The 26361-nt window shown below is 45.6% G+C and overlaps 1 protein-coding gene across 1 annotated transcript in view; it reads left to right on the top strand.

Annotated features, from left to right (window-relative positions):
• Nucleotides 1-24643, top strand: part of LOC149445520 (uncharacterized) — an 84011-nt gene extending 59368 nt beyond the window's left edge. Inside the window, exons 4-7 of the mRNA XM_089653660.1 lie at nucleotides 7316-7412; nucleotides 8873-9015; nucleotides 20892-21125; nucleotides 21912-24643. Coding sequence (XP_089509786.1) covers nucleotides 7316-7412; nucleotides 8873-9015; nucleotides 20892-21125; nucleotides 21912-22601 — 1164 coding nt within the window. The 3' untranslated portion in view covers nucleotides 22602-24643. The remainder of the gene's footprint in view (nucleotides 1-7315; nucleotides 7413-8872; nucleotides 9016-20891; nucleotides 21126-21911) is intronic.
• Nucleotides 24644-26361: the final 1718 nt, after the last annotated feature.

Below are 26361 nucleotides of genomic sequence, written 5' to 3'. Positions count from 1 at the left end.
CACCAGGGATGAAACCCAGCGTCTGGTGATGTCTATGTGTTCCAGACTTCAGGCTGTAATTGACTTTGCAACTAAGTATTAAAAAGTGAAAGTTTGATTTATGATTATTATTCTGTCCCATTACTTTTGGTCCCTCAAATTAAAGCTGACAGTCTGCAGTTAAAGCACATCTTGTTCGTTTAATTTCAAATCCATTGTGGTGGTGTATAGAGCCAAAAATGTTAGAATTGTGTCGATGTCCCAATATTTATGGACCTGACTGTAGCTGTTGTTACAAATCTAGTGGATTGCATGAAAATCCACAGCTACATGCTCTGTTCTAGCATTTTGTGAGACATGCCATCCCCTAGACCAGCGGTTCTCAACCTGGGGGTCGCGACCCCTTTGGGGGTCGAACGACACTTTCCCAGGGGTCGCCTAAGACCATCGGAAAACACATATTTCCGATGGCCTTAGGAACCGAGACACCGCTCCTTGATCCGTCTCCAGGTGTGGGCGGGATGACATGCCGTCCCTGTCATCTGGACACACCCCCGGGATCAATCCTTCCTCGTCGGTGATTGGCCGCCGGAACTGTAGCTCAAGAGAGGCACACAGGCGGCCAATCACCGGCGAGGAGGCGGAGCTTGGAAAGGAGGAGTCGAGCGGCACCGCGAAGCTCGAGCGAGTGAAGAGGAGGAGAGCGGCCGAAGAAGGAAGCCATCTGACCGGTAAGTGTTTGTACCATGGGAGAGGGAGGGAGCGAGTGAGCCCAGGCTGGAGCAGGGGTCAGCAAGGTAAGTATCATTGGTGTCAGTGGGAGGAATATTGCCCAATCATTGGTGTCACTATTACCAATGATGTGGCACTATTCCTCCCCCCACTGACACCAACGATGGGGCACTATTCCTCCCACTGATACCAACGATGGGGCACTATTCCTCCCACTGATACCAACGATGGGGCACTATTCCTCCCACTGATACCAACGATGGGGCACTATTCCTCCCACTGATACCAACGATGGGGCACTATTCCTCCCACTGACACCAACGATGGGGCACTATTCCTCCCACTGACACCAACGTTGGGGCACTATTCCTCCCACTGATACCAACGTTGGGGCACTATTCCTCCCACTGATACCAACGATGGGGCACTATTCCTCCCACTGATACCAACGATGGGGCACTATTCCTCCCACTGATACCAACGATGGGGCACTATTCCTCCCACTGACACCAACGATGGGGCACTATTCCTCCCACTGACACCAACGATGGGGCACTATTCCTCCCACTGACACCAACGTTGGGGCACTATTCCTCCCACTGATACCAACGTTGGGGCACTATTGCTCCCCCTGATACCAATGTTGGGGCACTATTCCTCCCACTGATACCAACGATGGGGCACTATTCCTCCCACTGACACCAACGATGGGGCACTATTCCTCCCACTGACACCAACGATGGGGCACTATTCCTCCCACTGACACCAACGATGGGGCACTATTCCTCCCACTGACACCAACGATGGGGCACTATTCCTCCCACTGACACCAATGTTGGGGCACTATTGCTCCCCCTGATACCAACGATGGGGCACGATTCCTTCCACTGACACCAACGATGGGGCACTATTCCTCCCACTGACACCAACGATGGGGCACTATTCCTCCCACTGACACCAACGATGGGGCACTATTCCTCCCCCTGATACCAACGATGGGGCACTATTCCTCCCCCTGATGCCAACGATGGGGCACTATTCCTCCCCCTGATGCCAACGATGGGGCACTATTCCTCCCCCTGATGCCAACGATGGGGCACTATTCCTCCCCCTGATGCCAACGATGGGGCACTATTCCTCCCCCTGATGCCAACGATGGGGCACTATTCCTCCCCCTGATGCCAACGATGGGGCACTATTCCTCCCCCTGATACCAACGATGGGGCACTATTCCTCCCCCTGATACCAACGATGGGGCACTATTCCTCCCACTGATACCAACGATGGGGCACTATTCCTCCCACTGATACCAACGATGGGGCACTATTCCTCCCACTGACACCAACGATGGGGCACTATTCCTCCCACTGACACCAACGTTGGGGCACTATTCCTCCCACTGATACCAACGTTGGGGCACTATTGCTCCCCCTGATACCAATGTTGGGGCACTATTGCTCCCACTGATACCAACGATGGGGCACTATTCCTCCCACTGACACCAACGATGGGGCACTATTCCTCCCACTGACACCAACGATGGGGCACTATTCCTCCCACTGATACCAACGATGGGGCACTATTCCTCCCACTGACACCAATGTTGGGGCACTATTGCTCCCCCTGATACCAATGTTGGGGCACTATTGCTCCCCCTGATACCAACGATGGGGCACTATTCCTCCCACTGACACCAACGATGGGGCACTATTCCTCCCACTGACGCCAACGATGGGGCACTATTCCTCCCCCTGATGCCAACGATGGGGCACTATTCCTCCCCCTGATACCAACGATGGGGCACTATTCCTCCCCCTGATGCCAACGATGGGGCACTATTCCTCCCCCTGATGCCAACGATGGGGCACTATTCCTCCCACTGACGCCAACGATGGGGCACTATTCCTCCCACTGACACCAACGATGGGGCACTATTCCTCCCCCTGATACCAACGATGGGGCACTATTCCTCCCCCTGATGCCAACGATGGGGCACTATTCCTCCCCCTGATGCCAACGATGGGGCACTATTCCTCCCCCTGATGCCAACGATGGGGCACTATTCCTCCCCCTGATGCCAACGATGGGGCACTATTCCTCCCCCTGATGCCAACGATGGGGCACTATTCCTCCCCCTGATGCCAACGATGGGGCACTATTCCTCCCCCTGATACCAACGATGGGGCACTATTCCTCCCCCTGATACCAACGATGGGGCACTATTCCTCCCACTGATACCAACGATGGGGCACTATTCCTCCCACTGATACCAACGATGGGGCACTATTCCTCCCACTGACACCAACGATGGGGCACTATTCCTCCCACTGACACCAACGTTGGGGCACTATTCCTCCCACTGATACCAACGTTGGGGCACTATTGCTCCCCCTGATACCAATGTTGGGGCACTATTGCTCCCACTGATACCAACGATGGGGCACTATTCCTCCCACTGACACCAACGATGGGGCACTATTCCTCCCACTGACACCAACGATGGGGCACTATTCCTCCCACTGATACCAACGATGGGGCACTATTCCTCCCACTGACACCAATGTTGGGGCACTATTGCTCCCCCTGATACCAATGTTGGGGCACTATTGCTCCCCCTGATACCAACGATGGGGCACTATTCCTTCCACTGACGCCAACGATGGGGCACTATTCCTCCCACTGACACCAACGATGGGGCACTATTCCTCCCACTGACGCCAACGATGGGGCACTATTCCTCCCCCTGATACCAACGATGGGGCACTATTCCTCCCCCTGATGCCAACGATGGGGCACTATTCCTCCCCCTGATGCCAACGATGGGGCACTATTCCTCCCCCTGATGCCAACGATGGGGCACTATTCCTCCCCCTGATGCCAACGATGGGGCACTATTCCTCCCACTGATGCCAACGATGGGGCACTATTCCTCCCACTGACGCCAACGATGGGGCACTATTCCTCCCACTGACGCCAACGATGGGGCACTATTCCTCCCACTGACGCCAACGATGGGGCACTATTCCTCCCACTGACGCCAACGATGGGGCACTATTCCTCCCACTGACGCCAACGATGGGGCACTATTCCTCCCACTGACGCCAACGATGGGGCACTATTCCTCCCACTGACGCCAACGATGGGGCACTATTCCTCCCACTGACGCCAACGATGGGGCACTATTCCTCCCACTGACGCCAACGATGGGGCACTATTCCTCCCACTGACGCCAACGATGGGGCACTATTCCTCCCACTGACGCCAACGATGGGGCACTATTCCTCCCACTGACGCCAACGATGGGGCACTATTCCTCCCACTGACGCCAACGATGGGGCACTATTCCTCCCACTGACGCCAACGATGGGGCACTATTCCTCCCACTGACGCCAACGATGGGGCACTATTCCTCCCACTGACGCCAACGATGGGGCACTATTCCTCCCACTGACGCCAACGATGGGGCACTATTCCTCCCACTGACGCCAACGATGGGGCACTATTCCTCCCACTGACGCCAACGATGGGGCACTATTCCTCCCACTGACGCCAACGATGGGGCACTATTCCTCCCACTGACGCCAACGATGGGGCACTATTCCTCCCACTGACGCCAACGATGGGGCACTATTCCTCCCACTGACGCCAACGATGGGGCACTATTCCTCCCACTGACGCCAACGATGGGGCACTATTCCTCCCACTGACGCCAACGATGGGGCACTATTCCTCCCACTGACGCCAACGATGGGGCACTATTCCTCCCACTGACGCCAACGATGGGGCACTATTCCTCCCACTGACGCCAACGATGGGGCACTATTCCTCCCACTGACGCCAACGATGGGGCACTATTCCTCCCACTGACGCCAACGATGGGGCACTATTCCTCCCACTGACGCCAACGATGGGGCACTATTCCTCCCACTGACGCCAACGATGGGGCACTATTCCTCCCACTGACGCCAACGATGGGGCACTATTCCTCCCACTGACGCCAACGATGGGGCACTATTCCTCCCACTGACGCCAACGATGGGGCACTATTCCTCCCACTGACGCCAACGATGGGGCACTATTCCTCCCACTGACGCCAACGATGGGGCACTATTCCTCCCACTGACGCCAACGATGGGGCACTATTCCTCCCACTGACGCCAACGATGGGGCACTATTCCTCCCACTGACGCCAACGATGGGGCACTATTCCTCCCACTGACGCCAACGATGGGGCACTATTCCTCCCACTGACGCCAACGATGGGGCACTATTCCTCCCACTGACGCCAACGATGGGGCACTATTCCTCCCACTGACGCCAACGATGGGGCACTATTCCTCCCACTGACGCCAACGATGGGGCACTATTCCTCCCACTGACGCCAACGATGGGGCACTATTCCTCCCACTGACGCCAACGATGGGGCACTATTCCTCCCACTGACGCCAACGATGGGGCACTATTCCTCCCACTGACGCCAACGATGGGGCACTATTCCTCCCACTGACGCCAACGATGGGGCACTATTCCTCCCACTGACGCCAACGATGGGGCACTATTCCTCCCACTGACGCCAACGATGGGGCACTATTCCTCCCACTGACGCCAACGATGGGGCACTATTCCTCCCACTGACGCCAACGATGGGGCACTATTCCTCCCACTGACGCCAACGATGGGGCACTATTCCTCCCACTGACGCCAACGATGGGGCACTATTCCTCCCACTGACGCCAACGATGGGGCACTATTCCTCCCACTGACGCCAACGATGGGGCACTATTCCTCCCACTGACGCCAACGATGGGGCACTATTCCTCCCACTGACGCCAACGATGGGGCACTATTCCTCCCACTGACGCCAACGATGGGGCACTATTCCTCCCACTGACGCCAACGATGGGGCACTATTCCTCCCACTGACGCCAACGATGGGGCACTATTCCTCCCACTGACGCCAACGATGGGGCACTATTCCTCCCACTGACGCCAACGATGGGGCACTATTCCTCCCACTGACGCCAACGATGGGGCACTATTCCTCCCACTGACGCCAACGATGGGGCACTATTCCTCCCACTGACGTCAACGATGGGGCACTATTCCTCCCACTGACGCCAACGATGGGGCACTATTCCTCCCACTGACGCCAACGATGGGGCACTATTCCTCCCACTGACGCCAACGATGGGGCACTATTCCTCCCACTGACGCCAACGATGGGGCACTATTCCTCCCACTGACGCCAACGATGGGGCACTATTCCTCCCACTGACGCCAACGATGGGGCACTATTCCTCCCACTGACGCCAACGATGGGGCACTATTCCTCCCACTGACGCCAACGATGGGGCACTATTCCTCCCACTGACGCCAACGATGGGGCACTATTCCTCCCACTGACGCCAACGATGGGGCACTATTCCTCCCACTGACGCCAACGATGGGGCACTATTCCTCCCACTGACGCCAACGATGGGGCACTATTCCTCCCACTGACGCCAACGATGGGGCACTATTCCTCCCACTGACGCCAACGATGGGGCACTATTCCTCCCACTGACGCCAACGATGGGGCACTATTCCTCCCACTGACGCCAACGATGGGGCACTATTCCTCCCACTGACGCCAACGATGGGGCACTATTCCTCCCACTGACGCCAACGATGGGGCACTATTCCTCCCACTGACGCCAACGATGGGGCACTATTCCTCCCACTGACGCCAACGATGGGGCACTATTCCTCCCACTGACGCCAACGATGGGGCACTATTCCTCCCACTGACGCCAACGATGGGGCACTATTCCTCCCACTGACGCCAACGATGGGGCACTATTCCTCCCACTGACGCCAACGATGGGGCACTATTCCTCCCACTGACGCCAACGATGGGGCACTATTCCTCCCACTGACGCCAACGATGGGGCACTATTCCTCCCACTGACGCCAACGATGGGGCACTATTCCTCCCATTGACATCAGTGATGAGGCACTATTCCTCCCACTGACACCAGTGACGTGGCACTACTCCTCCCACTGCAAAATTACAGTTATGAAGTAGCAACGAAAATAATTTTATGGTTGGGGGTCACCACAACATGAGGAACTGTATTAAGGGGTCACGGCATTAGAAAGGTTGAGAACCACTGCCCTAGACAATCTGGAGCATATTCTATTTAATGTTGATTTTTTTTTTTTTTTCAATTGACGTGCAGAGGACCCTTCTAACAGCTTAAGAATGATGCAAAGAATAGTGAAGGTTTTGAGGACACTTGTAGGCAGACTCTTCCAAAGTGGGTGGACCATTTACTTGAGCCATTAAGTGACCTGTGAAATTTAACGGTTGATCTGGTACAGTTCTAAAGGAACTGATGGCCGGCAGCAGATATATGCATACAAATTCTTATCCTGAGTTTTATTAGGATGATTTTATCTGAATCATCTGTTTTGAATAGATGTTCCCTTCAGCATTTAGCACCCTTGGCAGAGTTACCAACTGCTACCTAACCCAATGGCACTAAAAGCATGTAACATGTAATAACGTTCTACTGGCTCCCTTTTCCTTTATCCATGTATTTGTAATATGCATATGTTTTTGCAGAATGGAATTCAAAATACAGGCTTGGATGTTAATGAACTACAGCTGGTGGTGGCAGAAGAAGATCTTCAGAACAGGGCCCTGGAATCTACCAGTCAAGGTGAGGGGAGTTCATGATCTGGTAACTTTGTACTATCTCATCAAACCAGCTGCTGGGCTAACAGAAAGCAAAGGCATATGTGTGCGTAAGAACAAGTCAGAAGACAGTACCGTGAGCTTTCCTGTTCATTGTATTGATCTGCTGCTGCAAGAGTCATGGAAAAAAACTCTACTTTCCCTAGATTTACACTTTGCAGATTTCAGTGCATTTTCCAGTTTGCAGAAACGCACTACAGTCCATTTAACATCTGTGCAATTTTTTGAAAAAAGGTTCAGGGCTTTGGATGGGTGCGACTTTGATGGGATGAGTGTGACTTTGATGCAGCTTTACAGTCTCTGGTCCTCAAGTAGTATCAAAGTTGCATCAACGTAGTGCAGGAACCTTTGTGTCCAAAGTTGCATGTTAGGGTTAAAGTGTTACTAAACCCACAACAGTAAAATCAGTCTGTATATGCAGTAAAGTATGCTTGTTATACTCACTGTGGAACCTAAGAGGTTAATCCTCTGCATTGTGTAAAATGGCAGTTTGATCCTTTTCTTCTCTGCCCTTCCTCTTGTTGAAATAACCACCTGATACAAACTGAATCCGTAGTCACACACACATGCTCAGTTTGGTGTGTATTGCTAGAGATGTTTTTTTTCTCTTGGGAGAGTGTATGTGATCAGCACAGGGCCAAACAGCACTGTCCAGACAGAGGTCAGAGGTTTCACATCCTCCAAGAGCAGAAATAAAACTCCTCCTACAAGCTTTAACCAGTGATCTGCTGAAGTCACAAGACTACTCTAAATGATGAGAAAAGGTATTTAGCAGTTTATATTTAACAAAATAATTGCATTTCCATGTTGTTTGTACTGTGAGAGACCAGATATAGTGAATGCAGGGTTCTGGGTTTAGTATCACTTTAAGAGCTAGGGTTAACCTTTTTTTTTTTTTTTTGAAAATGTCAGAAATGTCTATTTGTAAAAAAAAATTTCATTTAGTTGCATAATAATTCTGTACACTAATAGTTGCCTAGTAATTGTACACACATAGATATTCTCCTAAGAAAGCCAACCTCACTTTTACTTTCTTAAATATTCAGGTTGGAGGTTTATTAACATTTTGTATTGACCAAGAACACTATAGTTGTTCAGTAATGAAATTAATCCTCAAAAATACAACTTGCCTAATAATTGTGCTCACAGTGTACAAATGTTTCATGTAATTGTGTCCAGGTTTTTCTTACCATAACATGTAAGATCTAGCAGTGTTGTTCCCATGTTCTAATATTATTGTCAAGACTTAGGAAGATAATATAACTTTAATGTGATATGTTATGCTGTGAAATCTGAAACATATAGATGTTTTTATTAATCTTTCTGAAATAATATTGTGTAGGCTCCGTGCTAGACATATCTTGTTGAAATACAATGTCTGGCTGCAGGGCAAACATCCCTCTTTTTGCTCTTTTTGTACTGTAGCTGCAGATGTTTCTCAGCAGATGCATCAGGAAGAACCCACCTCATCCACAATCACAGTGACTGATTCCCACAGTGATGAAGTTTTTGTTATCTCAGCTGGAGATAACACAGACTGTTTCACTTTCAGCACCTATCCGCTACAGGTCAGTTTATAGTGTTCTAGTTATGATGTACAAGACCGATATTTACAAATGTATTGTTTTTAGATGGAAATGCTTTCTTTTAGAGCTGTTAGATTATTGCTTTCTTGCCTATTTTCCTTTACTCTATTCCTGCTTCTAATTTTTACAAGTGTCTTATCACTTCTTTAGGATAGGTTCACATCTATGCAGATTGCGGTTGATTTTCTGGGTGCATTTTGCTTTTTATGTTCACATCCGTTTTTGAGGTTTTGTGGTTTTTTTTTTTTCACTTTTTATATATTTTGATTTTTGTGCTTTGTGTGACTTTATCTGGTTGTCAAGGAGCGGGTGTCCTTAATCTGTAAACAACATGGTTGTTAAGGAGCTGGCACCTGCCAGCATCCTAAACAACCGATGAGTCATCAGCTGTCAGCAGGGTTGCCCGCTGACAGCTGAATATAAACAAACCTATTGGTGGCAATTGAACAAATAGGGAAAAAAACTGCATGTGGTACCCCCCCCCCCCATTCTTACCAGGCCCTTTGGGTCTTTTATGGATTTTAAGGGGAACTCCACACCAAAATAAAAATATAAACTGCGTGGGGTTTCCCCCAAAATCCATACCAGCTCCTTATCCAAGCATGCAACCAGGCAGGTCAGGAAGCGCCCCCCTTTCCTCCAAGCATACCAGGCCACATGCCCTCAACATGAGGGACCCTACTTTTTTTTTTTCCCAATTTTTTTTTTCCCAGCAATAGGTTTGTTTATATTCAGCAGGGAGCCCCGCTGACAGCTGATGACTCATCGGTTGTTAAGGACACGGTGGCTGCCCTCTCCTTAATAATCAGCTTAAAGTCACACAAAACACAACACACAAATGTATAAAGAAATCATCAAAAACGCAATACATGCGTTTTTGGTGGAGTTCCATTGAAGTCTATTACACGCAAAGCGCAATCTGCTGCGGGAAAAAAGTCCTTGACCCTTCCAAAAATCCACACCTGCTCAAAGCGCACAAATGTGAACTAGATCCTTAGGAAATCATGTTAAATCAACTGTAGTGCGTTTCTGCAAACTGAAAAACACACTGCAATCCGCATACGTGTGAACCTATGGTTACTCTGAATATTCCTTGCTTTTGCCTTTCCTAATTTTTCCTTTCCTAATTTTTCCTTTCCTAATTTTTCCTTTCTCCATGCTAGGAACTCCATACTTGACACTTCTCTACTCTGAATACTTCTGGCTTTTGCCTTCCTCACCCCAACAACTCCATACTTACCACTTCTTCTCTGAATATTCCCTTCTTTTTTTTTTTCTTTTGTTTGAAAAACTTTATATTTACCTATTCTCTACTCTAAATATTCCCTGCTTCCTGTCTACTCATGTCTTAATTCCACTCTTACCAGTTCTCTACTCTGAACATTCGCTCCTTACAGTCTCCTCTACTATTAAAAAGCTTAATATGTACCACTCCTCTATTTTGGATAATCCTTGGTTGTTACTGTATCTATCTGCTTTAAATACTCTTTAATGACTCCCTTTTTCTTTTTTTTTTTTTGTTTTAACAACTCCATATTTGCTACATCTTCTCTCTGAATGTTTGCTGCTTGCCATCTTGTACTCCAATAAATTTGTTCCTACTATTCTTACTATGAATACTACCTGCTTCCTGCCCCCTCTGTACCAGCAAATCAATATTAAAAAATTTTAAATCCTGAATACCCCCTGCTTACCACTTGATGTACTATAAAAACCCTGTTCTTACCACTTCTCTACTGTGAATACTCAATTATCACCGCTTGCAATAGCCTAAAAACGTATCACTTCTGTACAAACATGACCCAGCATCACAGAGTCTTGCATCATGCTTGTATAGTATACATATTTAAGGATCTTTTTGTGGGCTGGTGATGGCCCTTTGACAGCCTTGAGGACTATTATACTTGTGAGGGGACATGGGAAGCATTGTTATGGTGTGGCTTTTTTTTCTCTTTTGTGTGCATTCTTCTTTGTTTGTACAAATTTTCCAATAAAAATTTAATGGAAGAAAAAAAATGATCTTTTTGCTATCCTTGTGTATTGCTGGTTTTACATGTGTATAACCAATCTGCAGAGGCAATGTCTGGCAAGTCTCCAGAGAAAAGATTGTACACAGCTTATTTCCATAGTTGCAAGCTATTAGGACAGTCGCCTAACGCAGTGTTCAGGAGTGTATCATTTTTCCAGTAATCAGGAGTAGGAGGCTGTTTATTTACTTAAGATATAAGTTGTACATATCTGGGCACTCTTGGGGAAAATATGTACCTTGTATTTGATGCTTGATGTGTTAATGTAGTTATACTGTGTATTGAATGCCTATGCAATATATTGACAACACCAGTGTTTTAGCTAAAGATACAGTTCTATTAACAAATATTAGAGAGAAGGATATTGGATGGACTTTTTAGGCACAAAAACTCAGTACACATAAAAAAAATAAAATCAATGTTCCTTTATTAACACATCACCTCTAAAATGTATCTTGTATACAGTTACATTGCACAATTAGCCGACAGCTAAAATCCAACCATAGAAACACTGGTTCCAACAAGTGTGTTGAGTATATATGGTGAGAATGGGATATTCAAGCTGTGCAAACAACGCCCGACATGTTTCACGACAAAAGATCGCTTCTTCAGGGGCTAGCAATGTATCTGAGATACATTATATACACCCCGACCGGGCGCTCCACCGCCATGCGGCGTGTGGCGTAACCCGGCCTGGCCAGGAAAGACCTGAGAAGACCCGATGCCCCGAGGGCCCATCGCGACAAAAAGGCACGCTTTATACAGATGATCTGTATAAGGTGTGCCTGTTGTCGCGGTGGGCCCTCAGGGGGCATCGGGTCTCCTCGGGTCCACACATTCCGAGTGTGTAAGCGGAAAGCCGCGGTTGTTCTCCGGTCCGGCAATTGCTTGCTGCCTCTCCTCCCCTGTGTCCTATGTGCTCGTGGGGCTAAAGGTGCTTCAACAAAGTATTGAGCAAAGGCTATATATACTTATGTACATGTGTTTTTTTTTTTTTGTTTTTTTTTTTAATAAATTGCAAAGATTTCAAAACACCCTTCTTTCACATTGTCATTATGAGGTATTGTTTGTAGAATGTTGAGGAAAAAAATTAGTTTAATCCATTTAGGAATAAGGCTGTAACATAAAATGTGGCAAAAGTTAAGCGCTGTGAATACTTTCTGGATGCACTGTATGTATATACAGTATCTCACAGAAGTGCGTACACCCCTCAAATTTTTGTAAATATATGATTCTATCTTTTCATGTGACAACACTGAAGAAATGACACTTTGCTAAAATGTAAAGTAGTGATTGTACAGCTTGTATAACAGTGTAACTTTGCTGTCCCCTCAAAATAACTCAACACACAGCCGTTAATGGCTAAACTGTTGGCAACAAAAGTGAGTACACCCCTAAGTGAAAATGTCCAAATTGGGCCCAAAGTGTCAATATTATGTGTGGCCACCATTATTTTCCTGTCAAAAGTCCTGCGTAACAAGGTAATGGAACTTTATAAAGATGGAAAAGGACATATATGTATATGTGTGTGTATATACAGTATATATATGTGTTTGTGTATGTGTATATATATATATATATATATATATATATATATATATATATATACATATACAGTTGTGTTCAAAATATTAGCAGTCAGACATCACTAACCTGATCAATCACAGTTTTTGGTAGAAATGATATTTCTACATGGCAAATAATTTACTAGCAGGTGTAGTAGAGTAATAGAAATTCAACAGACCCAACAGTCATGACATGCATGCTGCTGATTCTGTGTAATTGAATTACTAATTGAAAGAGGCATGTTCAAAATAATAGTGTGGAGTTCTATTAGTGAGGTCATTCATTCTTTGAAAAACAGGTGGCAATTATTGCCCTTATTTAAGGAAGGAAGGCAGCAAATGTACATGCTGGTTACAGTGCATTTCTCTCTGAAATTCTGAGGAAAATGGGTCGTTCCAGACATTGTTCAGAAGAACAACATACCTTGATTAAAAAGTTGATTGGAGAAGGGAAAACATATAAAGAAGTGCAGAAAATGATAGGCTGCTCAGCTAAAATGATTGCAAATGCTTTAAAATGGCAACCAAAACCTGAAAGACGTGGAAGAAAGCGAAAAACTACCATTCGAATGGATAGAAGAATAGCCAAAATGTCAAGGACTCAGCCAACAATCAGCTCCAGGAAGGTCAAAGAAGGTCTAAAGTTACCTGTGAGTACTGTTACAATTAGACGCCTATGTGAAGCCAAGCTGTCTGCAAGAAGCCCCCGCAAAGTCCCACTGTTGAAAAAAAGACGTGCTGAAGAGGTTACAATTTGCCAAAGAGCACATTGACTGGCCTAAAGAGAAATGGCGCAACATTTTGTGGACTGATGAAAGTAAGATTGTTCTTTTTGGGTCTAGTGGCTGGAGACAGTTTGTCAGACGACCCCCAAACACTGCATTCAAGCCACAGTAGTGAAGACAGTGAAGCATGGTTGCGCAAGCATCACGACATGGGGATGTTTCTCATACTACGGTGTTGAGCCTAATTATCGCATACCAGGGATCATGGATCAGTTTGAATACATCAGAATACTTGAAGAGGTCATGCTGCCTTATGCTGAAGAGGAAATGCCCTTGAAAACGGTTTTCCAACAAGACAACGACCCCAAACACACCAGTAAATGTGCAACATCTTGGTTCCAGACCAACAAGATTGACGTTATGGAGTGGCCAGCCCAATCCCCGGATCTTAATCCAATAGAAAACTTGTGGGGTGACATCAAAAATGCAGTTTCTGAGGCAAAACCAAGAAATAGAGAAGAACTGTGGAATGTAGTCCAATCATCCTGGGTTGGAATACCTGTTCACAGGTGCCAGAAGTTGGTTGACTCCATGCAACACAGATGTACAGCAGTTCTCAGAAACAGTGGCTATACAACTAAATATTAATTAAGTGATTCAAAGGAAAGCAAAATCTTCAAACATTTTTCAGTTTATATAATGAATGTTTGAGTTTGTAAAGAACAATACAAACACTGCTATTTTTTTGAACAGTCTAATATTCACTTTTCTTCAATTGTTTTAGAGCAGTGGTTCTCAACCTTTCTAATGCCGCGACCCCTTAATACAGTTCCTCATGTTGTGGTGACCCCCAACCATAAAATTATTTTCGTTGCTACTTCATAACTGTAATTTTGCAGTGGGAGGACTAGCGCCCCATCACTGATGTCAGTGGGATAAATAGTGTCCCATCGTTGGTATCAGTGGGAGGAATAGTGCCCCATCATTGGTGTCAGTGGGAGGAATAGTGTCCCATCATTGGTGTCAGTGGGAGGAATAGTGCCCCATCATTGGTGTCAGTGGGAGGAATAGTGCCCAATCATTGGCGTCAGTGGGAGGAATAGTGCCTCATCATTGGCGTCAGTGGGAGGAATAGTGCCCCATCATTGGCGGCAGTGGGAGGAATAGTGTCCCATCATTGGCGTCAGTGGGAGGAATAGTGTCCCATCATTGGCGTCAATGGGAGGAATAGTGTCCCATCATTGGCGTCAGTGGGAGGAATAGTGTCCCATCATTGGTGTCAGTGGGAGGAATAGTGTCCCATCATTGGTGTCAGTGGGGGGAATAGTGCCCCATCATTGGTATCAGTGGGGGGAATAGTGCCCCATCATTGGTATCAGTGGGAGGAATAGTGCCCCATCATTGGTATGAGTGGGAGGAATAGTACCCCATCATTGGTATCAGTGGGAGGAATAGTGCCCCATCATTGGTGTCAGTGGGAGGAATAGTGCCCCATCATTGGTATCAGTGGGAGGAATAGTGCCCCATCATTGGTGTCAGTGGAAGGAATAGTGCCCCATCATTGGTATGAGTGGGAGGAATAGTGCCCCATCATTGGTGTCAGTGGGAGGAATAGTGCCCCATCATTGGTGTCAGTGGGAGGAATAGTGCCCCATCATTGGTGTCAGTGGGAGGAATAGTGCCCCATCATTAGTATCAGTGGGAGGAATAGTGCCCCATCATTGGTGTCAGTGGAAGGAATAGTGCCCCATCATTGGTATGAGTGGGAGGAATAGTGCCCCATCATTGGTGTCAGTGGAAGGAATAGTGCCCCATCATTGGTATGAGTGGAAGGAATAGTGCCCCATCATTGGTATGAGTGGGAGGAATAGTGCCCCATCATTGGTATGAGTGGGAGGAATAGTGCCCCATCATTGGTGTCAGTGGGAGGAATAGTGCCCCATCGTTGGTATCAGTGGGAGGAATAGTGCCCCATCGTTGGCGTTAGTGGGAGGAATAGTGCCCCATCGTTGGCGTCAGTGGGGGGAGGAATAGTGCCCCATCGTTGGCGTCAGTGGGGGGAGGAATAGTGCCCCATCGTTGGCGTCAGTGGGGGGAGGAATAGTGCCCCATCGTTGGTGTCAGTGGGGGGAGGAATAGTGCCCCATCGTTGGTGTCAGTGGGAGGAATAGTGCCTCATCGTTGGCGTCAGTGGGAGGAATAGTGCCCCATCATTGGCGTCAGTGGGAGGAATAGTGTCCCATCATTGGCGTCAGCGGGAGGAATAGTGTCCCATCATTGGCGTCAGTGGGAGGAATAGTGTCCCATCATTGGCGTCAGTGGGAGGAATAGTGTCCCATCATTGGTGTCAGTGGGGGGAATAGTGTCCCATCATTGGTGTCAGTGGGGGGAATAGTGCCCCATCATTGGTATCAGTGGGAGGAATAGTGCCCCATCATTGGTATGAATGGGAGGAATAGTACCCCATCATTGGTGTCAGTGGGAGGAATAGTGCCCCATCATTGGTGTCAGTGGAAGGAATAGTGCCCCATCATTGGTGTCAGTGGAAGGAATAGTGCCCCATCATTAGTATCAGTGGGAGGAATAGTGCCCCATCATTGGTATGAGTGGGAGGAATAGTGCCCCATCATTGGTGTCAGTGGGAGGAATAGTGCCCCATCATTGGTGTCAGTGGGAGGAATAGTGCCCCATCATTGGTGTCAGTGGGAGGAATAGTGCCCCATCATTGGTGTCAGTGGGAGGAATAGTGCCCCATCATTGGTGTCAGTGGAAGGAATAGTGCCCCATCATTGGTATGAGTGGGAGGAATAGTACCCCATCATTGGTGTCAGTGGGAGGAATAGTGCCCCATCATTGGTATGAGTGGGAGGAATAGTGCCCCATCATTGGTATGAGTGGGAGGAATAGTGCCCCATCATTGGTATGAGTGGGAGGAATAGTGCCCCATCGTTGGTATCAGTGGGAGGAATAGTGCCCCATCGTTGGCGTTAGTGGGAGGAATAGTGCCCCATCGTTGGCATCAGTGGGGGGAGGAATAGTGCCCCATCGTTGGCGTCAGTGGGGGGAGGAATAGTGCCCCATCGTTGGCGTCAGTGGGGGGAGGAATAGTGCCCTATCGTTGGCGTCAGTGGGGGGAGGAATAGTGCCCCATCGTTGGCGTCAGTGGGGGGAGGAATAGTGCCCCATCGTTGGCGTCAGTGGGGGGAGGAATAGTGCCCCATCGTTGGCGTCAGTGGGGGGAGGAATAGTGCCCCATCGTTGGCGTCAGTGGGGGGAGGAATAGTGCCCCATCGTTGGCGTCAGTGGGGGGAGGAATAGTGCCCCATCGTTGGCGTCAGTGGGGGGAGGAATAGTGCCCCATCGTTGGCGTCAGTGGGGGGAGGAATAGTGCCCCATCGTTGGCGTCAGTGGGGGGAGGAATAGTGCCCCATCGTTGGCGTCAGTGGGGGGAGGAATAGTGCCCCATCGTTGGCGTCAGTGGGGGGAGGAATAGTGCCCCATCGTTGGCGTCAGTGGGGGGAGGAATAGTGCCCCATCGTTGGCGTCAGTGGGGGGAGGAATAGTGCCCCATCATTGGCGTCAGTGGGGGGAGGAATACTGTCTCATCGTTGGTGTCAGTGGGGGGAGGTATAGTGCCTCATCGTTGGTGTCAGTGGGGGGAGGAATAGTGCCCCATCGTTGGTGTCAGTGGGGGGAATAATAGTGCCCCATCGTTGGTGTCAGTGGGAGGAATAGTGCAACATCGTTGGTGTCAGTGGGAGGAATAGTGCACCATCGTTGGTGTCAGTGGGGGGAGGAATAGTGCCCCATCGTTGGTATTAGTGACACAAATGATGGGGCACTATCCCTTCCACTGACACCAATGATACTTACCTTGCTGACTCCTGCTCCAGCCTGGGCTCGCTCTCTCCCTCTCCCATCTACAGCCTGCATACCTGGCTGCAGCAGCAAAATTTGCACTTACCTGTCAGCTGTCTTCCTTCTCTGGCCTCTCTCTTCACTCGTTCCTGCAGCTCCCTCAATCTTCTTCGATCTCCGCGCGCTGCCGCTCGGCTCCTCCTCTCCAAGCTCCACCTTCTCGCCGGTGATTGGCCGCCTGTGTGCCTCTCCTGAGCTACAGTTCCGGTGGCCAATCAGCGGCGAGGAGGCGGTGACAGGGGCAGCATATCATCCCGCCCACACATCGCCGGAGACAGCGGCGGTGTCTCGGTTCCTAAGACCATCGGAAATATGTGTTTTCCGATGGTCTTAGGCGACCCCTGGGAAATGGTCGTTCGACCCCCAAAGGGGTCGCGACCCCCAGGTTGAGAACCGCTGTTTTAGAGGAACAACACAAATTTGATATTTTTCTTCATGTTTTGATTTGGAATAGAATGTGTAGTGTTCCCAATGCATTTGTGTGTATGGAAATAAAAGCTATTAGAAGGATTTTGAGCTTTATTCACTTTTTTCAACACACTGCCATTATTTTGAACACAACTGTATATATATATTATAAAATCAAGCACCTAGGCATACAGGCAGCTTCTACAAACATTTGTGAAAGAACAGGTCACTCTCAGGAGTTCAGTAAATTCATGACTGGTTCCGTGATAGGTTGCCACCTGTGCAGTAAGTCCATCCGTGAAATTTCCTTGCTACTAAATATTCCACTGTGAACTGTTAGTGGTGTTATAACAAAGTGGAAGCAACTGGGAACAATAGCAACTCTGCCACAAAGTGGTAAGCTGCGTAAAATGACAGCAGGATCAACACATGCTGATGCGCACAGTGAGCAAAAGTTGCCAACTGTCTGCAGAGTCAATAGCTAAAGACCTGCAAACTTCGTGGCCCTCAAATTAGAACAACAGTGCTTAGAGAGCTTCATGGAATGGGTTTCCATGGCCGAGCAGCTGCATCCAAGCCTTACATCACCAAGTGCAATGCAAAGCGCCGGAAGCAGTGGTGTAAAGCACGCCGCCACTAGAATCTAGAGCAGTGAAGACATTTTTTGTGGAGTGACTAATCACGCTTCTCTGTCTGGCAATCCGATGGATGTGTCTGGGTTTGGCGGTTGCCAGGAGAACAGTACTTGCCTGACTACGTTGTGCCAAGTGTAAAGTTTGGTGGAGGGGGGATTATGGTGTGAGGTTGTTTTTCAGGGGTTGAGCTTGACCCCTTTGTTCCAGTGAAGGGTACTCCTTTTTGGACAATTTCAAGCTCCCAACTTTGTGGGGACAATTTGGGGATGGTCCCTTCGTATTCCAACATGACTGCGCACCAGTGCACAAAACAAGGTCCATAAAGACATGGATGAGCGAGTTTGGTGTGTAGGAACACGACTGGCCTGCACAGAGTCCTGGCCTCAACCCTATAGAACACCTTTGGGAAACCAGACCTTCTCATCCAACATCAGTGCCTGACCTCACAAATGCGCTTCTTGAAGAATGGTCAAACATTCCCATAGACACACTCCTAAACCTTGTGGACATCTTTCCCAGAAGAGTTGAAACTGTTATAGCTGCAAAGGGTGGGCCAACTCAATATTGAACCCTACAAACTAAGATTGGGATGCCATTAAAGTTCATGTACGTGTAAAGACAGGCGTCCCAATACTTTTGGCAATATAGTGTATATTTTTATGTAACATACACAGCCATATTGTGTAAATCTAGTCTAATCCAGTATCCTCAGCCTCCTTTTTCATGACACACAATTCAGAAAGAAAAACTTATGACCTGTTCTAAACTGGTAAGATGATTGTTCACTCATATTACTCAAATCCCAGATAAGCAGAATTGCTCTCACGCTACTTAGCAGTGTTCATAGTAAGCTTATTGTATATAGGTTCTCTTTATCGTTACACAGCACACTGTTTTCCTGATGGTAATTCTTTCTGCAGTCTCTTGATATAGTACAGCATACTTTTTTATAATATATGTATGCTCTTCCAGATTTGATGAGATAATGTGCTGTTTTTTGGGCAAAACTAGCAGGCAGTGAGGTCGGGTAAATCAAATTGCCCTTGTTTCTGTTTAGATTCCATTCTGGAGCATATACAGTAGAGAACACCAACTCCTCTACACTGCTCACTATTCTTTACAGATTGTACCTTCTCTTCTTGCCTCTTTAATTTATGTCACAAGGCCTCTCTCAAACTCCCTTTTTGCTGTTATTCAAGAATGACATGGTATAGGGTATCAGTTGACTGTCTTGTGATTTATACTTTTCCCAGAAGCTAAGACTGGTCCAGTGATTTAGCCCATCTGATGCCAACACTTGACTGACATCAAAGGTCTTCAGTTTGATATCCTTATTCTCTCATACACATAGAGCAAAAAAATATGATAGCTTTGATCTTCTATTTAGCTGGTATGATCCTCAAATCAATTGCAGTTGAGGAAAATTTGCTCTGACCTTATTGTGTCTACTATTAATGTCTTAAAGTGTATCTAAAGCCAATGTTTTATGTTCATTGGATAGGGAAGGGTTAGAAGCTCAGTCAATTTTCTTTATTTTTTTTTATTGCTGTCTGGTTCGGCAACTGTGATGGCTAGGTCCAGTAGCAACTCTTTACTCCTACCCTTGTTTTTCCCCCTTGAGCTGTTCTGCTCACTTCTTCTTTCTGACATACCTACCTTTCTTACTCTTTAGATTTATTTTTTTTATTTGGCTATTAAGCTCTTACTGTTTTCAGCCAGATTGATGTTTGCTAAAGATATTTGGCATTGGCTGTTAACTGCAAATGGTAATAATGAATGGTGAAATATGGTTTGAGATACAGTAGCTTCCCTCTTTGTTTGCTGTTAGAATTTCTAATTACAGCTGTGCATTCTAGGCTAGGGTTGTTCTTTTTTTTTATTACTGTTGTTTTTGTGTATTTTTGTGTTATGACAGCGAACTGTCAGGGCCCTTTCAGATGGGTGGACCGATCAGGTCCACCTGTCCGCTTTACAGGTGAACCCTATCGAACCACCCATTGCTTTCTATGGGGAGGCGTATGTAAACAGACATGTATACGTTTACAACAGCCTGCATCCAATCCACTAAAAACAGATAGGTGGGGCATCTGTTCCACATCCATCTAACGGATCGGATGACAGATGTAAATGCACCACTTGACTGCCCTAAAGAGAACAGAGGGCTGTGTAATCCTGTCATCCGCCTACTAAGCGAGGATCAGCAGACAGATTCTCTAATGAGCAGGCAGTTCCGCTTGGAGGAGTTCGCCTGTGTGAAAGGGTCCTTATACCTTTGTTTCTTTGGACAATGCTCTGTGTTTTAATCTTGTCCAGATATAATGTAATATAACTTGTTTATGGTGAAGTGTTCTTTATTTCTTTTATTTAAACCAATAAAAAAAAAAAACTAAAACCAAAAAAAAAAAACCTCAACAAATGATCACTTCTACACAAAACAGAGAAATGTTATATCATTATTTATATTAATTCCACCTAGTTCATAATTTAGTGGAATAATAATTTCAGCATAAGTTAAGATATAAAGATGTAATTTGTTACCAATGTTGGGTATGTCTTATAATGTTATGGCTGCCATTGCAGGAACGAAGCCTAAAGAGGAGTGTAACTAGCCCTGCTTCTGTATCCGATTGGCTTACTGCAGATTACACTAGTGTTGATCTGAGTGTGGATGACAAGGCCGGTGAAGTAGAAGAAGTGGATCCAGCAAGACAGAGAACATGGAGTGCACGTACCTTTAACGGTCTCTTGCCTCAACTTCAAATGAAATGGCGAAGTCGGTCCTCCAGCGGTTCTTTCACCAAACTGGTAGACAGTGTAAGTGATGCAAATCAGATTTATGTAGTCAGTTTCAAATACTTATAGTTTTGTTTGCACGATATATGGATCACAGTCATATTGTGTTTTGCACTGGCTCCTATGCTAGTGTGCATACACATGGGACTTAGTACATGATGGATTTTGTTGAAGATTTCAAGAATTTAACAGCTAAATTCATTATTGGCTTCATGTAAAGATAGGCCTTTCAGCTTTACATGCATTTGCCAGGTTTGTCAACTCATTTTAATTACTATCACATCTAACTTATTCAGGTTCTGTGTTAATTAGATTCATACAGTGTCTTTCCATTTAACCAGTCAACGTGTGTAATCCATATTAGTTGTTCCTAAAAGGGAAAAGATGGCAATACACACAAACACCTGGCCTTTTGGAAGGCAAGTTGGGGTACTTGTATATTCCATATCTTTCACTGCCATATGATAGTCTACAATTTTGCCATTGTAAATTAATTATGAATCTGCTTTACCCCAGCGTACATACTTATTGAAGATATGTTCAAGTACCTGAGTACAAACACATATAAAGAAAAGGATTAAATTGCTTTTGTACTCTGCAGTCCTTTTTTGTTTGCAAACTGGGTAACCTTAGTTGGGGTTCATCATTCTATCAAGAGTGTAGTCATTCCTTTATATTCAGTATGGCCAAACATGGTCTTGAGGTGACTAAAGTCAATTAAAATCGCTTTGAATGTGGCATTTCTAGCTGCTTTAAGAATAACAGATTTGAAAATGTTACATAATTTCAATGTTTGTTGTTTTACAGTGTTGTACAGCACCTGCCAAGAGTCTTAATCCTAAGAATCCTAGGAGAGTTGGCTCTGCTGTTCAGATAGGGGAAAATTCCACTCATCTTTTCTCAGAGTCTTCTGACAGTAATGCTTCTTACCCCCTTACACAGTCAGCAAAACTTCAACGAAAACTCCCCCCATGTAATCTCAGAAGGACACGGCCATACTTTGGGCTACTAAATGATTCTTCTGATTATGTGCGTTCAGGCCAAAAGTCTTTAAATGTGAAAGAAAACCACACCCCCTGCCAGACATCTGCCATGGAGTTTACAAGCTCATCCAAAACAACAGGCAATGGATTCCGAGCCAAAGAGCTCTCACTGGATTTTGAGACTCCAAACACAGTTTTTGTTATCTGTGAAGAGGCAGATGACCAGCAACCTTTGGTATTTGATGACCAACTCAATCCGGCCACAGAGTGTCTGTCCAAAAAGCATGATAGGTATACAGCAAATGACTGTTACCCTGCATCCATAAATGCTTGTTCTCATGTAAGAACAGGGATAATTTCAGAGAGAGATAACGCTATTCATTGCATGGAAAATAAAATGTGTTTAGGTTCAGCTTGGAACTTAACAAGTCAATGCACTACAGTTGTTGGTAGACAGAGCTCTGCAGTCAGTACAAATTTTCCATCCACACCAATAGGATTAGTTACAGAATGACTGAACTTTTTATGCTCAAAGACTTTATAAATTACACCACCCTGAAACACATTCAGAGGATTTGGGAAGTCTTACCACCACTATTCAATGACCTTAAATAATCCCATCTACTGCTGACCAACATTTTTTCCTGGGCTCACTCTATACGAAACTGCCAATTAAAGCACTGAAAAAGTGGGCAAAATCCTGTGCCAAATACTGTTTTGAAAGGAAAGTAAGTGCCAGCTTTAACACTTTTTTTTTTTCTACGGCATTGGGATGTAAACCACTCCTTTTCCATCAGCATGAGCCTTCATTCCTTCCTGGCTGCTGGTGTTAAGTTCTGTTAACTTGTCAAATTTAAACTGTTCTGCATTGTGGCTCTTTTGATATGATAGTTATTTCATACTATGCAGCTGCTCCACATGATGTTTTCTCTGTCACACACATGGAGTTCAAGAGAAACTGCTTTGGCAGAAAAGCAGCCCTGGATGGAATTTGGTTGAAGTTAGACATTTTGTTGCTGATCATATTACACATTCTGCCTAAATTATACCTATTTTTTTGTTTGTCTCTTTGGATTAATTATCAACTTGCACAAGTAAACACAGAGGACATTTAATCACAAATTGTAACGCACGTCGGAAAGTGAAATTTGTATCGCAAACACTATAAAACACTGGGTTGAAAATTCCTGCAGCTCTTTACGCTGCCACTGGAGAGGGCACTCTTGTCACTGTGCACTCAGTCTGCTTCTGGAGGAACATTTTGACAGTAATTGTGCATTGGTCACTTGCACATTGTGCTTTGGCACCTATGCTGCTTCCTTTTATCTGTTATCAACCTTTATAGACAATGTAAATATTAAGATTACGAATCAACAGTGGACCAAGGATTTTTTGTATTAATAATTGTGAATTACAGACTTTTTAGGGAACCAGTGTTTGCAACAGTGCAGCACAATCCACACAACAATCACTAATTTTTCAGGGTATTTTCAGTTAATAATGGACATTCAGCCTAAATTCCTTCTAACTTTGAGTGTATAGCTGTTGAATTGAACAGTCCCCTATTTTATACTGTTTTAATAATACACTTCAAGGCTGTTTCAATGCATATTGCTAGCTAATTGTACAGATATGGGACACAAAGTGGGCTTTGAAGACTGTCTGTAATTATATTTTTTAAATTCTGTCTGTTGAGAACAATGTACTTTGCTTTTGTACCAGTACTACCAAATAGCAGTTTACTGTTCATAGAAGAGAATTATCACCTTTTTTTATATGCCCTAACTAGTTAGCCATAGTATTTAGAACAAAGGTGAGTTTTGATTGGTTAAAGCAAGTTGCAAGTTCTGTTTGTCTTATTAACGAAACACTCATAAGAGTAAAATAAGAATCTGATTAAATTTCAAATGTTTTTCTCGTGGTCACAGAGTTGAAACACCTAGCACCTATAAACATTTATTTTTGAAAATGAAACTGGCTTCTGGTGTAATTTAGGTGGCATGGTATGTTACCTGTGCACGGGAGAAAAAAATCACTCCGACCAATCTAGACTATAGACAGAAAGAGCCTCCTTAGGAAGATAAAGGTACGGCTTAGAACTGCATTCTGTCATGATTAAAAATATTTTTGTTTTTGTGTTTGTTCAGGATCCTGATCAGCAACAAAAGATTGAAGCCTAAATCTGATGGAGTTTCTGATCAGCAGCACCCATGATCAGGCTGGGCATGCTACCTGTAGATAAAGCTTACTGGCAGCTACAAACAATTTTGCTCCACTTATTTTAAGTAAAAAAGCCTGAAGCTTAATATAAGAAGTTATATGTTTAATTGCTTGTAAAAAAACAAAAACAAAAACTAAATAGAACCACTTTCATGATTGTTGAAGAGGATTCATTTTAATCCCGCTATGTAGGTTGTACTGACAAATGTTTGTAGAATAAAACTGGCTGAGGAACTGTATAACTGCCTATGGATACCTAAATTAATCATTGGCCTTATTCAGAAACATTTCTAGCTGCTTTTGTATTGTAGTTTAATAAAATAATTTACACCTGTATATGTTGTGACCTCTCTCAGCTGATATACATTTTATAAGACTATTGATGTGTGTAATAAAGAGTGACTGTCTATCAAACAGGGGCCTACATTTTGAAAGGTTTCCTTTTTATTGTGGTGATAACCAGTGCTGACGTGGTGTAGGTTCCCACTGCTGTTGGTGCCACTCCATACTTGCATTACTAACTTTAGTGTGGGATTCATGCTAGTAAGGAGGTACATATGAACCTTTTCCCACACCCAAAGTATAGCAGAGGTAAATGAGGGCTTGAATGCTGTTGATCCCTGCTTCTGAAAATGCTGGTTGCCTGCCTGTAATCTCAATATATTGGCTTCAATATTCTTTCATTCACTGACCCAGAACAAGTATGCATATCAGAATTCTTACTTGCTGAATAGTTGTTTCAGTATAGTGGCTCGAAGTTTTGAAGCTAGAAAAAGCCAGACAATTTAACATTTACAGAAAAGGCAGCATATAGCAGCATCTGACCAATTGGTATTTTCAAAAGACATTTTATAGAAGCTCCAAATTTTTGTTGGTCAGGAGATAGTGGTGTTTGTGATTAACCTATGTGATGGCTCTTGTAATCTGATTTGGTTGGTGTGGAGGGGAGTCCTCTAAAGATATACACAACCCCTCACTGTAGTAGAGGTCATGTACTGATCCTTCCATGTACACCTTTAAATGGTCCCTGTAAGCCCCAGGATGTCAAAGGAGGAGCAGGTCAGTCCTATCACAACTATAGCTTCTTGTGAACTACAGCTTCATTGTTACAAGTCTTAAAATATCACAAGCATATAACGCAAGGTGACCTCTTTTGTGAATTAGCCAATGCAATCTTTTTACGCAGATGATAAAAGTACCCAAAGAGGATAAAATACATAATCAAGGCTTTGTAAAATTACAGGGGTTGGACAAAAAATGGAAACACTACATGATTTGCAGGTGTGAAAGTAATTGCATGTTTTGCATTGAAAGTGGAAGTGATGTAACATTCCTTTGCTTCTACTGAGTGATGAGACACCTAGCTAACAGGTGGGAATCTCCAATTTCATTATACATTGTGTGAGCTGCTAGTAATACGGAGTCATGTCAGCTTACTGAGCTTCAAACAGGGCAAACTGTTGGTGCCCGCTTAGCTGGTGCCTCTGTGCCTGAAGTTGCCTATTTATTTGGGGCGTTGCAAGGTACAGTATCAAAGGCTATCACAGCATATACAGTTTCTGGGTAATCGCTGTCTGATAAGCATAAGCGTGGTCAACATGGACAACTGACTGAAAGAGACAAAAGGAGACTGAGATTGAGCTCTGCAGTCACTTTTGCAGTAGTTTTTTTCTTATTCTAGGTCACAATCCTGCACAATGTTTTTTGGGGTTTTTTTTTGTCTCTTTTGATCATTTTACCATGTCGACCGCACTTATACTTATCAGACAACGTTTCTTTTTTAATTTGTTTTTTAAATGTTCCTGCACTAGCCGCTATTCTCCCCTGGGTGAACACGTTCTGCTCCAACAACCCCCTAGAAGACTCCTGTCACACTCCGGGAGGTAGCAGAAGCCCATTCACAGCACAGCTGAAGTCTGAGCTGCATCTCATCATCTGGGGCCAGGCTGCTTGAACCCACAAGAGGAAGCTAGCTGAAGAAGATCAAGATGGTGGTGGCAGACATAGACTGGTACATCTGGACAGCAGATCACTGCAGGATCACACTGGATGTG

This window comes from Staurois parvus, unplaced genomic scaffold (genome assembly GCF_062004578.1).
Source record: "Staurois parvus isolate SC_StPar_1 unplaced genomic scaffold, SC_StPar_1.0 ptg000719l, whole genome shotgun sequence".
In the NCBI taxonomy this organism is placed as follows: Eukaryota; Metazoa; Chordata; class Amphibia; order Anura; family Ranidae; genus Staurois; species Staurois parvus.
Note: the sequence above shows the minus strand (reverse complement) of the source record. Positions and strands in the feature narration are given on the sequence as shown.